At 43.3% G+C, this 14,981-nt stretch overlaps 2 protein-coding genes across 5 annotated transcripts in view; one reads left to right on the top strand and one right to left on the bottom strand.

The window, feature by feature from the left end:
• The first annotated feature begins 1,937 nt into the window (after positions 1-1,937).
• mepceb (methylphosphate capping enzyme b) lies at positions 1,938-8,706 on the top strand. Of its 4 annotated transcripts, none has more exons than XM_035521625.2 (6): positions 1,938-2,074; positions 2,644-2,742; positions 3,158-4,946; positions 5,755-5,973; positions 8,023-8,131; positions 8,214-8,706. In XM_035521625.2, exons 3-6 carry the CDS (start codon positions 3,189-3,191, stop codon positions 8,267-8,269), a joined length of 2,142 nt encoding a protein of 713 aa, XP_035377518.2. In that variant the 5' UTR covers positions 1,938-2,074; positions 2,644-2,742; positions 3,158-3,188; the 3' UTR covers positions 8,270-8,706. The 4 variants fall into 4 exon arrangements, with proteins under 4 accessions (XP_035377518.2, XP_035377519.2, XP_026852879.3 ...); XM_035521626.2 differs by having other exon boundaries at positions 2,644-3,073; XM_026997078.3 differs by lacking the exons at positions 1,938-2,074; positions 2,644-2,742 and adding an exon at positions 2,359-2,591.
• A 1,397-nt stretch (positions 8,707-10,103) lies between these two features.
• Positions 10,104-14,981, bottom strand: part of LOC113568998 (butyrophilin subfamily 3 member A2-like) — a 17,233-nt gene continuing 12,355 nt past the window's right edge. Inside the window, exons 6-8 of the mRNA XM_081704474.1 lie at positions 13,228-13,515; positions 12,343-12,443; positions 10,104-10,196 (exon numbers count right to left, since the gene is read on the bottom strand). Of these exons, the coding sequence (XP_081560600.1) occupies positions 12,352-12,443; positions 13,228-13,515 (380 nt within the window). The 3' untranslated portion in view covers positions 10,104-10,196; positions 12,343-12,351. The remainder of the gene's footprint in view (positions 10,197-12,342; positions 12,444-13,227; positions 13,516-14,981) is intronic.

Raw genomic sequence — 14,981 nt, 5'->3', positions numbered from 1 at the left:
AAACTACTGGCAACATTTCTTCCAAATTCCAGATAAAATATTGTATTTTGGAGCATGTTTTTAAATGAAAATGACTAACGATCAAAAAGAAAAGTTACAAAAATTTCAGACCACAAATAATGCAAAGAAAACAAGCTCATATTCATTTATAAACAAGACAGTACTAATATTTAAACTTAGGATGAGTCAAGAAATCACTATTTGGTGGAATAACCCTGCTTTTCATGCTTTTCAAATCACAGCTTTCATGCGTCTTGGCATGCTTTCCACCAGTCTCTCACATTGCTGCCGGGTAACTTTATGCCACTCCTGGCACAGAAATTCCAGGAGCTCGGCTTTGTTTGATGACTTGTGACCATCCATCTTCCTCTTGATCACATTCCAGAGGTTTTCAATGGGGTTCAGGTCTGGAGATTGGGCTGGCCATGATAGGGTCTTGATCTGGTGGTCCCTCATCCACACTTTGATTGACCTGGCTGTGTGACATGGAGCATTGTCCTGTTGAATAAACCAGTCATCAGAGTTGGGGAACATTGTCAGAGCAGAAGGATGCAAGTTTTCTTCCAGCACAGTTTTGTAAGTGACTTGATTCATGTGTCCTTCACAAAGACAAATCTGCCCGATTACAGCCTTGCTGAAACACCCTCAGATCATCACCAATCCTGCACCAAATTTCACAGTGGGTGCGAGACACTCTGGCTTGTAGGCCTCTCCAGGTCTCCGTCTAACTATTACATGAGCAGGTGTTGGACAAAGCTGAAAATTGCACTCATCAGAGAAGATGACCTTACTCCAGTCCTCTACGGTCCAGTCCTTATGGTCTTTTGCAAACTTCAGTCTGGCTCTTCTTTGCTTCTCATTGATGAAGGGCTTTTTTCTAGCTTTGCATGACTTCAGCCCTTCCTCCAGAAGCCTGTTTCTAACCGTCCTCGCTGTGCAATTCACCCCAGCTGCCGCATGCCATTATTTTTGTAGGTCACTTGACATCATCTTAGATTATTAAATGACATTCGAATGAGGTGACGATCATCACGGTCAGTAGAGAGTCGTTTTCGACCTCTGCCAGTCTGTAGCTGTTGATGTCCCGTGTGTTTGCTGCTTGACCTTGTTCTTATGAACCACAGTTTTTGAAATTTTCAAGATTTTTCAAGGATGCAACCTGATACTCACTGTATCCCCCTGCCAGTAAAGCTACAATTCAACCCTTCTTTTCCTCATTAAGAACCTTTCTTTTCAACTCTCTTGGCATGGTCTGTAGCTGTATTTTGACTACACTTACTTTATGGGCCATCCAGCTGGTTCTATAACAAGAGAACACTGATGGCAGCAGCAGGATTTTGTTAAGAGGATCACCTATTCAGCATCTCATTAAGTAGAATGAGGTTTGTCTGTGAAGGAATTCAACAAACACTTCAATGGAATGGCTGCTGTACATGTGGAGATGCTGATTTAAGAAAAATTTGGAGTGGTTTCTTATTTTTTCCCTGAGTGCTCTCTCTCTCGTTCTCTATCTATCTCTCTCTCTCTCTCTCTCTCTCTCTCTCTCTCTCTCTCTCTCTCTCTCTCTCTCTATATATATATATATATATATATATATATATATATATATATATATATAAAATGAGAAAAAACGATAAGTATTATATACTTGTGCATTGGTGTGGGAATATGCTTTTTAGTTTGAACCTTTTAGCTACAGACTGGTTTGAACTTGTTTTGTATTACACTTTGCAAAAGGAATAATTCAGGTTCTAACTACATTTCCCAGGAGTCTTTGCATGCGACACGAAATCGGCAGTACTGACTATGGTGGGCGTGATTGTGTGCTTGAAAACTTGCTGTCGACAGAAATACAGTATTAGTCATATCACTTTCATGACGCAGCTGTAATTATTTGTAATAGACGTGTTGATGTTTCTCATCGACATTATCTTGTTGTGAGTTATGACAGGTAACCGAGAGAGCTGATCAGAGAGGTTGTTTACACGGGATATTGGTGCCCATGTCATATTCCTGAACTTTTAGGGACTAACGGTGACATTAAAACGTCAACAGCTTAATCGCGAGCATTATCGTAAGTCTTAATCACACGGAAACCGTATTTATTTGATGCTGTTTCAGTCAAATGGTATTTGTCGATCTTGTAAATGAAATACGAGAAGGTCGGCTACAGTTCAGGCAGAAAATTGGCCACCTATAGCTGTAGAGGGCGTGTACTGTTAGCACATGCCTTCGCTTTGAGCCATATCATTGGCCATTACAAGAAAGAACGCTTGCATTCACATTTCCTATTGGTCAAAATGGTTGTCTGTTAGTGTTTCCGAATGGCTATGGTGGAATATAAGCGTGAGGGTATGCTCTATCTGCGTGAGATACAGAAGCTTCAACCTTTTCTCGTTGCTTTTAGACTAATATAGAAAAGCCCTTTTTTAACACTCACGCACAAGTCATTCTTAGTGAAGCGTGATATTAGAATTTCGTGTTTAAAATCGACTTTTTTTGCAAAGGCATCACCGATCTAGACCTTTATAAAAATTACTTAGTGCATTTTTCTTTGGGGTTAAGGGGTCACGGGAAACAAGTCCGATACGGTAAATAATCTTTCACTAAGTCAGATTTGTGGGTGTTTTTCCTCTTTTGCAGGGAAGGCAGTTACTCGTGGGAGGGAAGCCTTAACTCACAGCTCAGCAAAGGCAAGAAGGCGGAGAAACTCGACAAGAGCGCGCGCCAGAGCGCGTGTGTGTGAGTGTGTACGGGAGGTAGCGCGAGCCACAGCAGGAGGGAGGGGTCTGTCTATCCTGTTCGTGCGCCTACGTTTCGTGTCCTGTACTTTACAGTATAATAAATCAGCTGTTTTGTTAAAGGGCGGGTTTCTTTAAAAAAAAAAAAAAAGTTTTTTATCCAGCCGAGGCGGTTGGGAAGTGTGAAACATGTCCTGTGTCATGAAACTTCAGTGCAGTCTGACTGGTTAGGTAATGATGAGTGTAGCTAAAGCACAGTAAAGTGGACAGCTGTATTAACTAGTGAGCATACTAGCTTGTTTAATCAACTCTTCAGCACTGCACATAATATTGTGAGTAAGTTAATGAAAACAATTTTTATTACATTTGAAATAATGAGGTTTTTGTTTTGCTAATGTTCCTTTTCTCTCTGTTAGAGTGCATGCAGACTGCAGGGCCCTATGGAAGATGATTGAGATGTCTGTAGAAGCAGAGACTGTTCTAACAGGAGATGGAGTGGGAGCCATTCTAAACCAGAGTTCAGTGGAGCGCATCGATTCGCCCAGCCCCCCCTCCACAGTGGCGGTCAGCAGGGGGCGCCCTTTCATGGTAGACGAGGTGCTGGCGGAGCTCCCCGCGGAGGCAGCTGGGCAAATGGGGAGAGACGGAGCAGGGGTGGATAGTGTGGGGGTGCGTGGGAAGGTCCTGCGTCTGAAGAACGGCGTGCAGGCCCCGACCACGCCAGCGCAGCAGCCTGTGAGAGCGAGTAAACGGCGCTACAGCACCAACGCTGCAGCGGTGGGCTTCAAACACTGCGGCCAAGGCAAGCGTCGGCGCCGTGCCGCCTCGGAGTCCGAGCCCGTCCTGCCCACGGACTTCCTGCTGGGCGGGAACATCTTCGACCCGCTCAACCTCAACAGTCTAATGGATGAGGAGGTGAACCGGGCGCTGAACGCGGAGACGCCCAAGTCCTCGCCGCTGCCTGCCAAGAGCAGAGAGCCCGTGGAGATCCTCGTCCCTAGAGACATCACGGACCCTCTGAACCTGAGTGGGAGGGGTGGCCACGCCCACAAGGGCGTGCTGGCCACACCCATGAAGAGCGGCAACAGGCGACGTCATAGAAACCGGCACCATGGGGGGCCCAACGCTGGGGTCTCCGCCCAGCATGACCCTGCTGACCCTGACAGGTCAAAGGGCGTAAGGGAAGAAGACATGAAGCTACTGTTTCCTGTGTTGCATGCAGTAGAGGAGAATGTGTGTGCAGTACCAGAGGTGTCCAGCGATGGCGTCGTGCTGCTGGGTCTGGACACAGTGGAGGAGTCGCCACGCCCCTATGAGCTCAACACATCCATCAACTGCAGGGATGAGGTGGTCCCGCCCATCCTACCACCGCCACGATCAAACCCCTCAGCTAACTCCACCCAGAGTCACACACACACAGGAAGTAGCCACTCCGCAAACTCTTCACAGTCATCCAAACACCGAAAGCGGCGACGTACCGTTAGCCGTTCTGATCGCCTGTCAATCACGCCAACTCCCAGCAACAAGCAGACCAGCTTAGACCGGAGGCGGAGTCAGACATTCCACACACCAGTTGTGGGTGGAGCCACAGGAAGTTATTGGACAGAAACTCATCAGACTCACCAACATCATCACAAACCGCATCGCAAGTTCCAGTATGGAACCTACAGCTATTACTATGGTTACCAGACACCAGGACTCGACAGAGACCCGCGTCTGGCGTTTTTTAAGTCTGAATGGTTCAGAGGAAAAAAGGTTCTAGATATTGGTTGCAACACAGGTCACATGACCCTTGCCATTGCCAAGAACTGGAGCCCCGCCCACATTCTGGGCCTGGACATTGACGGCAGGCTGGTGCACGCAGCACGACAGAATCTACGCCACTTCCTGTCTGAGCTGAAGAGACAGGAAGTGCACCGAGACCTGCAGAGACGGAACGCTGAAGACGAGGAGGCGCACGGACGGAAAGATGTGGAAGAGAAAATGGAGACACACGGAGAGACACGAGACAAAGAGGAGAACATGGAGACACACGCAAATACGGGCACGGATCCAGAGGTGGCCGCTGTGGAGAGAGCAGAGCTGCAGGTGGAGCTGCTCCAACCCTTCCCCATCTCCTTCAGACTGTACAGGGGACCCATCTCTGCTCCCCCACTACTGCCCCCTACTGCGGGGGTCTTCCCCAACAATGTGGCTTTCATGAAGGTAGGAGCAGAGTGGTGGTGTGCTGGAACATGAATGCCCCTTTGTGGCTATGAGTGCAGTTTGTGTTTGCCTTTAGATTTCTGCTATATGCTGCAGTACTCCTGTGTGTGTAGAAGTAGGCTAAGTGAAAGTTTGGGTCTGAGAGAGAGACACAAAGTAGAAACAGGAAAAGGGGAGAGGTTTTAACAACATACTTCTTGCTTAGTAAACCTGTTGATATTTGTAATGCTGTGTAATCTTTCTGTATTTCTTCAACTTGAAGCAAGTATACACTCACACAAAATGGTTACCATAGAAAGACACACACACACACACTCTACACATGTATTTGCAAATAAACCTACACGCACGTCCATGAGTGCCTGTGCTTCATCCTGCATGTTCACACTGTCGTCTACAGGCATTAAGTGCTACATTATCAAGGCCTGGGGGTCTGATTTGCACACAGGGCATGGGGGTCTGAATCTGAGCTCCAGTAAAAATTGCTGCACATTAGGGGTGAGATGTCTTTGTTTTGTTTTTTTTGTTTTTTGTTAAAACAGGGTTAACTTGGAGAAGCAAGTTTTTGATGATCAGCATAAAAAATAAATAACAAAATGGCTAAGCTTTTGATAAATGCTGTCAAGAAAACCAATGAAACTGGACTGGACCAGACTGGACCCATTTACAGTGCTTTCACACAGAGCAGTATTTTGGAGATCCAGGTTCCAGGAGTTTCCACAGTTATCTGTTAAATACCTTACATGGCGCACCGTGATGTATGTGTATATTCAGTGTGTGAAACAGCACCCCCTATCTGTGTGTGCAGGGGAACTACGTGCCAGAGAGCAACGCATATGTGATGTCACAGCGTGCAGAGTATGACGTCATCTTGTGTCTGAGCGTGACGAAGTGGGTGCATCTGAACTGGGGTGACGCAGGGCTGCAGCGACTCTTTAGACGAGCCTACAGACACCTGACTGCTGGAGGGGTGATGATACTACAGGCTCAGCCCTGGAGCTCCTACAGCCGCAGGAAGAGACTCACGGTGAGGGAGGGAGGGAGGGAGAGTGAGAGAGAGAGAGCGAGCGCCAAGATGTAGTTTAAACTATGCATCTTCAACTCCACACAAGTGGCTAGCGAGCTTTCTTCATGCACATGTTCATGTTACCACCAACATGTTTCCTCAAACCTAAAACGATGAAGGGTACCAAACATGGACAAACCTATTGGAATATAGACAGATGCATCTTTTGGGCAGCACATCATCTCCTCTACAGAGTTACGGTTTGGCTCATCCCTTCTTTCTCACTCTGTACCACGGCTCCCACATTTCCCAACACCATCCCCCCTGTATTTCTCTCTCCTGGTGTTGGGGCATTACTCAGCCTGGCCCGCGCCTGGGCCCTCCTTTTACCTGGCCCTGCTGCAGTTTTCCTGGCACTCACTTCTTTCCTCACCTCCATCTTGTCCTCCTCATTCATCTTGTCCTCACCTGTCTTACCTGCTCGTGCTATGGGGGGAGCAAACCTTGGCTTTTCCCTGGTAACTGAAACATAAGGCGTGCACACACACACACACACACACACACACACACACACACACACACACACACACACACACACACACACACACACACACACACACACACACACACACACACACACACACACACACACCCAATAACCTGACAGGCCAGTAAATGTAGTGAATTTACTGTGAATGCTTTAAAATATCTCAATTCTAATGTATTATAAAACCCATGTGCGATATATGTGTAATTCTAGTTATATATTCCTAAAGACTGAGAAGTAACCGTAGCTACACTCGCTAGCCAAGTAAACACGAACAGTGAAGACTCGTAGCGGGTCATTAGTTAAATTAGCTACGCTAGCTAGCGAAGCTTTCTAGAACATTCGCTACAGTTGCTAACTGGCTAATAGACGTTTGAAAGAAGGCCAAACTTTTCCTCACCGTCCTTTGCGTCCATTCTTCCAACTGTAAGTAATGTTTGAATGCGTAACGGAAGATAACTGTTTATTATAAACGCAAATGAAATACAAGGATTTTAGTTTCTCAGCTAAGATTTAGTTTCAACTGCACACCTTCAACTCCACACAAGCGGCCAGCGAGCTTTCTTCCCGCGCTTGTTCAGGTTGCCGCCAACATGTTTCCTCAAAGCTGAAACAGTGAAGGGCACCAAACACAAACATATATTTTAATATAGACAGATACATATATATCTGAGGAAGTAAGCTAGTGTTACTGCCAAAGATGTAGCCATGTACAGGTATCTAGCTGCTGTTCGTCTGGACACTGTATGTGCACTGTAATTTTACTCATCTAACACGCTAACTCCTTCTAGTTATTTCATATCGCGCTTTCTCTCTTTTATTTGTATATATGATATGAAATATATATTGGCTCGGGAATATGCTTTCTTATATTCCATATAGCTACACACTCGTTTATACTTGTTTTGTATTACACTTTGCAAAGAGGAATAATTCAGGTTCTAACTACATTTCCCAGGAGTCTTTGCATGTGACATTAACTCGGCAGTACTGACTATGGTGGGCGTGATTGTGTGCTTGATAAACTTGCTGTGGACAGAAATACAGTATTAGTCATATCACTTTCATGACGCCAGGTTTGTCTAATTATTTGTAGTAGATGTGCTGATGTGAGAGAGGGAAAGGCGACTGTGGAGGTGTGTGTGTGTGTGTGTGTGTTGGTTTGGGTTTAATACTGGTAATGAGAACTGTCATGACCAACTTTTATTTTTAGGCTTATCAAACTATAGTTTACATTATTGACAATTTAAAACACACAAGCAGATGGTTATTTTTTTTTTAAATGAGGAAAAAATGCCTGCACATACTTTGAACAGGAGAAAAGAGGAGAAAGAGGAACCTGTTAAACAGTCCAATCATACACTGTTACTAACGGTTGCCATAACAACCCTAGAAGTACACCAAACAGGAAGTGTGATCTCTGGCATAGACCCTCAGGTTCTTATCGCATTAACCTGCTGTGTGTTTGTGTGTGAACACACACTGTCTGGAACCTCCATTCACCTGCTGTGTGTGTTCTTCAGGAAACAACCTACAGAAACTACAACAGCATCCGACTGAAACCGGAGCAGTTCAGCTCCTACCTCACCAGTGAGGTGGGCTTCACCAGCTACCAGCTCATCAGCACTGAAGGTAGAGTATCACTTACGCACGCACACACACAGAGAATACACTCTCGGTCTCATTGTGTTTGTGGGGGTTTTCCACTTTTTAGGCCTCCAGAAGCCAATGTATATTTTCCACAAAGGCCCCGCCTCCAGCAGGAAGTGAGTCACCAATAGAGGAAGTGATGCAGAGGAAGAGGAAGTGAGACGTGGTGTGCTCTTCAGCACGTTGTCCTGATGAAGCCCCACCCACATTCATCTTACACACACACACACACGTAAATTAAGGTGTGTGGGTGTGTGTTAATCTGTTAATTAATCTTTTGCTAAAGATACTAAACCCTTCTGTCTTTGTTGATATTGGTTCAGGTATCTTTTATACTGATCATTGTGATCATTATATGTGACTCAGATTGTTGGAGTAAAACATTTTCTGTTTGTTCATGTAAACAGTTTCAGTTTTGGTGTATTCGTTATGTCTGTGTGAGACAGACGTAAATAGACTAAACACCACACACACACACGTAAAGAGAATGTATGTGATTTTAATCTTTTCATTGTGAAGATAAAATAATGCTGAGATTAAAGCTTTTCTGTTTTCTACTGTGCTGTTTTTGTCTTACAATCTCAACACACCCGCTCCCATTAAACCCACTCTAACCACAGACCCTCTCCCATTAAACCCACTCTAAATACAGACCCACTCCCATTAAACCCACTCTAACCACAGACCCTCTCCCATTAATCCCAGACTAACCACAGATCCTCTCCCATTAAACCCACTCTAAATACAGACCCACTCCCATTAAACCCACTCTAACCACAGACCCTCTCCCATTAATCCCAGACTAACCACAGACCCTCTCCCATTAAACCCACTCGAACCAGATCCTCTCTCATTAAACCCAGACTAATCCGTCTATGCTCCCCCTAAACAGGTTTATTTGTGGATTTCTATTTGATGTCAGTAAAGTCGAGCTCTTTAGTGGCAAAAGGTTTAAATGAAGTGTCAAGTAAAGACACCTCGAATTTATAAAAAGAAAATCCATGAATTTTCTTGCTGTGAAGCGCACACACTATATTCAGAGATACATGAGTATATATAGAGAACAAAATCATGGAATAAGTGGAAACATGTAAATGATATAGCAGGTGCAACATGTGTAGACATGATAGGCAGATCTAAAATGAGACGTCTCTATTTTACAAACAACAAGAGGGCAAAAAAATTTTTTACATTGCTGATTAAAGGAAAGGTTATTTAAAGAAAAGGGAGTCCCACTGTAGGGAACTCTAACATATACTAGCCAGTTATTTATTCATTTATATAAAAATTTGTTCAATACAAATGCAAGGGAACATGTCTTCCTGCTAGGCAGTTGCTGTAAATGTGGCTGCCCAATTACTCCCTCTAGTGGTGAGAGTTTGAACTGATGGATAAAGATTTTACCTCCATCTCAAGCACATTCCAGGTTTAGTGTGAGAGCATTTCCCATACAGATTACATACATACATTTAAAAAATTAAAACTCAAGAAAAGATAAACGCTCAGTTTTGTTAATACACGTCTACACTCTGATTCACGTCCAGACGCTTTAAAGTACGAGTTTCATTTTATATATAGGTTTACATTAAGCTCATCTGGTGGATACTTATATATGTACTGGTGTATACATGCTTACAGACTCATGTAAGTTTATGTTAATTAGCTCAGCTGGTGTCTGCATGCGTACAGGCTTAAATCCATATGTAGATTTATGTTAATTAGCTAGGTGTGTTTATATAGTTAAACTCGTCAGTAGGTTTAATTAGCTCGTCTGGTGCTTATAGACACAGAAGTTAAGGACGTCACACTCATGTAGGTCTGTCTCCCGCCACATCCTTATGATGACTACAGGACACACCCACACAATCACAACAGCATTTACAAATTAAACAAAAGTCAAGAACATGGAAAAAAATATACAAAATAAAGATTTGTGAAAACTAGATTTGCGGAAACAATCAAAATCGCACAGTACTGATCACTCAGAACAGGATATCTGCAGGCCAGCAGGGGGCACTGCTCAGTAAAGTTCGTTGGTGTCTTGGCTCTGTAAAGAGAGAAACAACAATTAAAACACTGGACGGGAAGATCAGCAAGAATGAAAGAGTTTATATCTGCCCAAATAGAGCATCAACACCAGTATGAAAGTGTTATATCTGTACAAATACAGTATCCACACACACACACACACACACACACACACACACACACACACACACACACACACACACACTTTACTTGGATCATTTGGATTTACTGTTTGGTTTTGTGATTTTGTGCTTGAATGCCTGATTTTAAAGATATGCCCTTTTCATACAGATGGCTTTAGTTTTATATATATTTAGGTGTACATAGATATTGAACTTTGCTATCTCCTGTGCTAGTGCCACACAACTAATATAGAAAATAAAGAAAACTGCTTCAAGTCTGCATAAACAATCTAGAAAACAAAACAAACTTACATATTACAAGAAATAAAACAGTGGTTATAAAAATAACTCCCTAGTTTACATTTATGGCAACTTACAATTATGACTGAACACAACTTGAGTAATTGAGGGTTAAGGGTCTTGCTCAGGGGCTCAACAGTGGGAGCTTGGCAGTGGTGGGACTTGAACCAGCAACAAATTAAGTACCTTAACCACTGAGCTACCACTGATCGTTGCAGAACAGATATTAACTCCCTAGTTTAAAAACAGGAACAAACCAACATAAATCAAAGTCACCTGTTTATCTAGCTCATGGGGGACACTCACCCCCTTTGAAATTAGCCAAATAAATTGTATAAGCACCTTGATGCTGTAATGTGTGAACTTTGAACAAAGAAACAAATACCACTATATCAGCACCACATCACTACAGGTGCACATCACAATACTACTGTACTGTCCTGCACATCACTACAGGTGCACATCATTACTACTGTACTGTCCTGCACATCACTACAGGTGCACATAATTACTACTGTACTGTCCTGCACATCACTACAGGTGCACATCATTACTACTGTACTGTCCTGCGCATCACTACAGGTGCACATCACAATACTACTGTACTGTCCTGCACAGCATCACTACAGGTGCACATCACAATACTACTGTACTGTCCTGCACATCACTACAGGTGCACATCACAATACTACTGTACTGTCCTGCACAGCATCACTACAAGTGCACATCACAATACTACTGTACTGTCCTGCACATCACTACAGGTGCACATCACAATACTACTGTACTGTCCTGCACATCACTACAGGTGCACATCACAATACTACTGTACTGTCCTGCGTAGCATCACTACAGGTGCACATTACAGACATTACTACTCCATGTGCTTTTAGACACACTCTCTTTCTTCCATTTGACTCAAGCTTCTATGGTTGGTACCTACAATGTGCAGTAAGGGATGCAATTGTTAGTAAATCCTTAATACTGTACTTAATATACAGTGATAAATCACAGGTAAAATTCAATATATGATTTTTCTTTGTTACTGACAGCTGTTTGGGGGATTATTTTACAGAGATCCAATCTTTTTTAACTTTCCTGTACTGAAAGACTTAAGCAGTAGTCTAATGTCTACTTCACCTACTTAATCAATGTAACTGACACAGGTGAGGAACACACTAAAAGGAAGGAAACAAACATCCTTAAACCAAAGATGTAAGAGAACAAAAGAAAAAACAACTGCACAAACAATAACAAAAGAAACCCAAAGCAACTTTAATAACACAATTGGGTTTAATGGAAGAAACTGAAGACCTAACAACACACAGGTAGACAGACAGACAGACAGACAGACAGGACTAACAGACAGACAGACAGACAGGACTAACAGACAGACAGACAGACAAACAGGACTAACAGACAGACAGACAGGACTAACAGACAGACAGACAGACAAACAGGACTAACAGACAGACAGACAGACAGACCTAACAGACATACAGACAGGACTAACAGACAGACAGACAGGACTAACAGACAGACAGACAGACATACAGACCTAACAGACAGACAGACAGGACTAACAGACAGGACTAACAGACAGACAGACAGACAGACAGGACTAACAGACAGACAGGACTAACAGACAGGACTAACAGACAGGACTAACGGACAGACAGGACTAACAGGCTACCCATGAGGAATGTGGAGCAGCAGTATACTGAGTAACAGATAAAGGTTTACCTCTACATCTTAAATGTCAACTCCAACCATGAGCATTAAGACAATTCCAGTTATAATTAGAATTACAGTGGTCTTGGATTGTCCAGAGGTGAAGGAATGACCTGGAACACAATCAAAAAGATTCAAGTCACAGACATTTCAAAGTAGGAAGGAAATAATTTGTTAAATTAAATGATTTTACACATCATAAGTCAAGATGCTGTTCTGAGAGACTGCAGCTGCCTTACTCATGTTTCTGTAACATCTCTCAGCATCATCATGGCAAAGTGTTTGATATACAAGTGCTAATAGATCATATATAAGTAGGCTACTGCTGCACTCTGTTCAGTACCATCATTAATTACTGCAATACCAGCATCACTCTGGTGTCACCAGTAATGTAATACCAGTATCACTCTGGTGTCATTAGTGATGTTATACCAGTATCACTCTGGTGTCATTAGTGATGTTATACCGGCATCACTCTGGTGTCATTAGTGATATAATACCAGCATTACTTTGGTGTCATTAGTTACGTAATACCGGTATCACTCTGGTGTCATTAGTGACATCATACTGCCATCACACTGTGGAGGTGCTATATAACACTCTGTACAAGGTAGAAGAGGTGCAGTCTATTTTACTAAGCAAGTTCACATACAGGATCAGATTCCACAGTGAAATGAGATGTCTGTCAGCACAAACAAGTAAATATTTGTTTGTATACAAGTATGTATAAGTATTGAGTATGAAAAATGACAGAAATATTTTCATCTAACAGATATGGTCTGTAGAACTATCAGTAATGTTCAAGTGCTGCTTATATCTGCTTACGTACGACAAGAAAGAAAACGGACTGTTACACAAATGCACTCACACTGTAAAAACAAAGCTATTAAGTATTACCAGTGTCCTTCGGTTGTGAAGAGTCAGGAATGTCGATCTCCATCTCCATCATGGGATATTGTTTGACTCTGCAGCTGTAGGTTCCACTGCCGTGTGCAGTGATGCGGTGTCTTACAGTGTAGAGCCCATTGACTTCCTGTGACTTTGAATCTCCTTCAGTCAGTTTAGTTCCCTCACTACTAAACCACTTCAAGTCAGGCTTAGACTTCCACCCTTTAGTTTCACACAGTAGCCTGGTCCCTGGGCTATCTGTGCTCTCCTCAGTGATATTTGGATTTGTTCCGATACCTGTGGATTAAGAGATAAAAGCATGAGACAGAGTAACTGGTTTAAAGTACTTTGTCATCAGAAATATCACCATGCTCTATAGTCCCTAACATTTACTTAATCTAACACAGATACTCCACCACAGATACTGCAACACTCTAACATGTACAAAAGAGTTGTGCCTTTTCACACTCAGGGACCATGTACCACTCAGATGATTATACACTGGAGTTAGGACTAACTGGACCCTGGCCTTGTACTGATACTCTCTCCAACACGGAGCCAGTACTGGGGTTAGGGCTAACTGGACCCCAGCCTTGTACTGGTACTCTCTCCAGAATTAAGACAGTACCGGGGTACTACTGGACCCTTGAAATTCAAGGCTTTACCCTGGCCTTGTAGACTCTGGTCTATTAATAGACTTCTTCCATGAATTAGGGACAGTGCAGGTTTGCAGTAAGAACTGAAATAATTTAGTTAAAACCATTCTTAACTAGATAGAGCACACCTTAAGAACACGTTGACGTAAGGCATCATGTCCAGAGGCTTTAATCTCCTCCTTGGACAGCTGCATTACAGTGTTATAACGGCATTACTGGGGTCTTAGATACACTGGAACAAATGGCACTGCTCTGATCCCCAAATCCTTTAGTATTATAGTCAGATCAGAACTGGAACCTTGCACATAACCTTGTGGCACACTACAAAGTACTGGAAGGAGGCTCAGACAGTGGCAGACCCAGGGGAGGGGGTGGGGTGGTACTGGCCTCCCCTGAAATCTGATTGGCCAACCCAAACGTTCCTTTCACGTCACTGGCTGATAAACTGGCTCCACCCACTCACCTGGGAGAACGTTGTTCAGCATGTTACCGATGGCAAAAGAGTTTTGAATAAATATCCACCAAAATGAAGCGCACATGTCGCTTTGAATAAAGTGTCTTCTGAATTTGTATAATGTTCGTGAATTTGCAGCGTGTTTGCAAAATGTAGTGTGTTGTGTTTTCTCGGCCAAACAACTCAAAAAACCAGAGGTTTCTGCGGCCAGTGCTAATATCCTACTAAGGGCTGGGCAGGGATGAGGACAGTAAACACCGTTTATGCGTCTTTAAATACTGCATCACTGCTTATGGGCTGTCAGTGTTACCCTAAACACGCCAACATTTAGTATTTATGAACGTGTGTGTGGAGCTGTTACTATTCACAAACAATAACGGTAGCTCGCTAATCCCGACATGAGCGTGTCTAAGATAAGCAGTATTTTATATTTCAGACAGGCATTCTGGCGATTCAGACTCCTGATTCAGATCGAGAATCACGGTGGGGGGAAAATAAATGTACATCTTACCAGCTAGTTCCAGCACTGTTATGTGCAATATTTTTGCTATTCTCTTTCAGTAGAGGTAAGAGGCTAAACAGCCTGAACCACTGAGATGCATGCATGCTGTTCTTCAGCTGTGTGCTGTTTCGGACTTTGTGCTATTAGTGAG

The sequence above is a fragment of the Electrophorus electricus genome, chromosome 21 (genome assembly GCF_041902795.1).
Source record: "Electrophorus electricus isolate QZ-2024a chromosome 21, ASM4190279v1, whole genome shotgun sequence".
Classification (NCBI taxonomy): Eukaryota; Metazoa; Chordata; class Actinopteri; order Gymnotiformes; family Gymnotidae; genus Electrophorus; species Electrophorus electricus.
This window is presented reverse-complemented; position numbering and strand designations above follow the sequence as displayed.

Coding starts and splice junctions, on each gene's coding strand:
- mepceb (XM_035521625.2), top strand. CDS start 3,189: ATGATTGAGATGTCTGTAGAAGCAGAGACTGTTCTAACAGGAGATGGA. Junction 4,947..5,754: donor ACAATGTGGCTTTCATGAAG/GTAGGAGCAGAG, acceptor CTGTGTGTGCAG/GGGAACTACGTGCCAGAGAG. Junction 8,132..8,213: donor CCAGCTCATCAGCACTGAAG/GTAGAGTATCAC, acceptor TCCACTTTTTAG/GCCTCCAGAAGCCAATGTAT.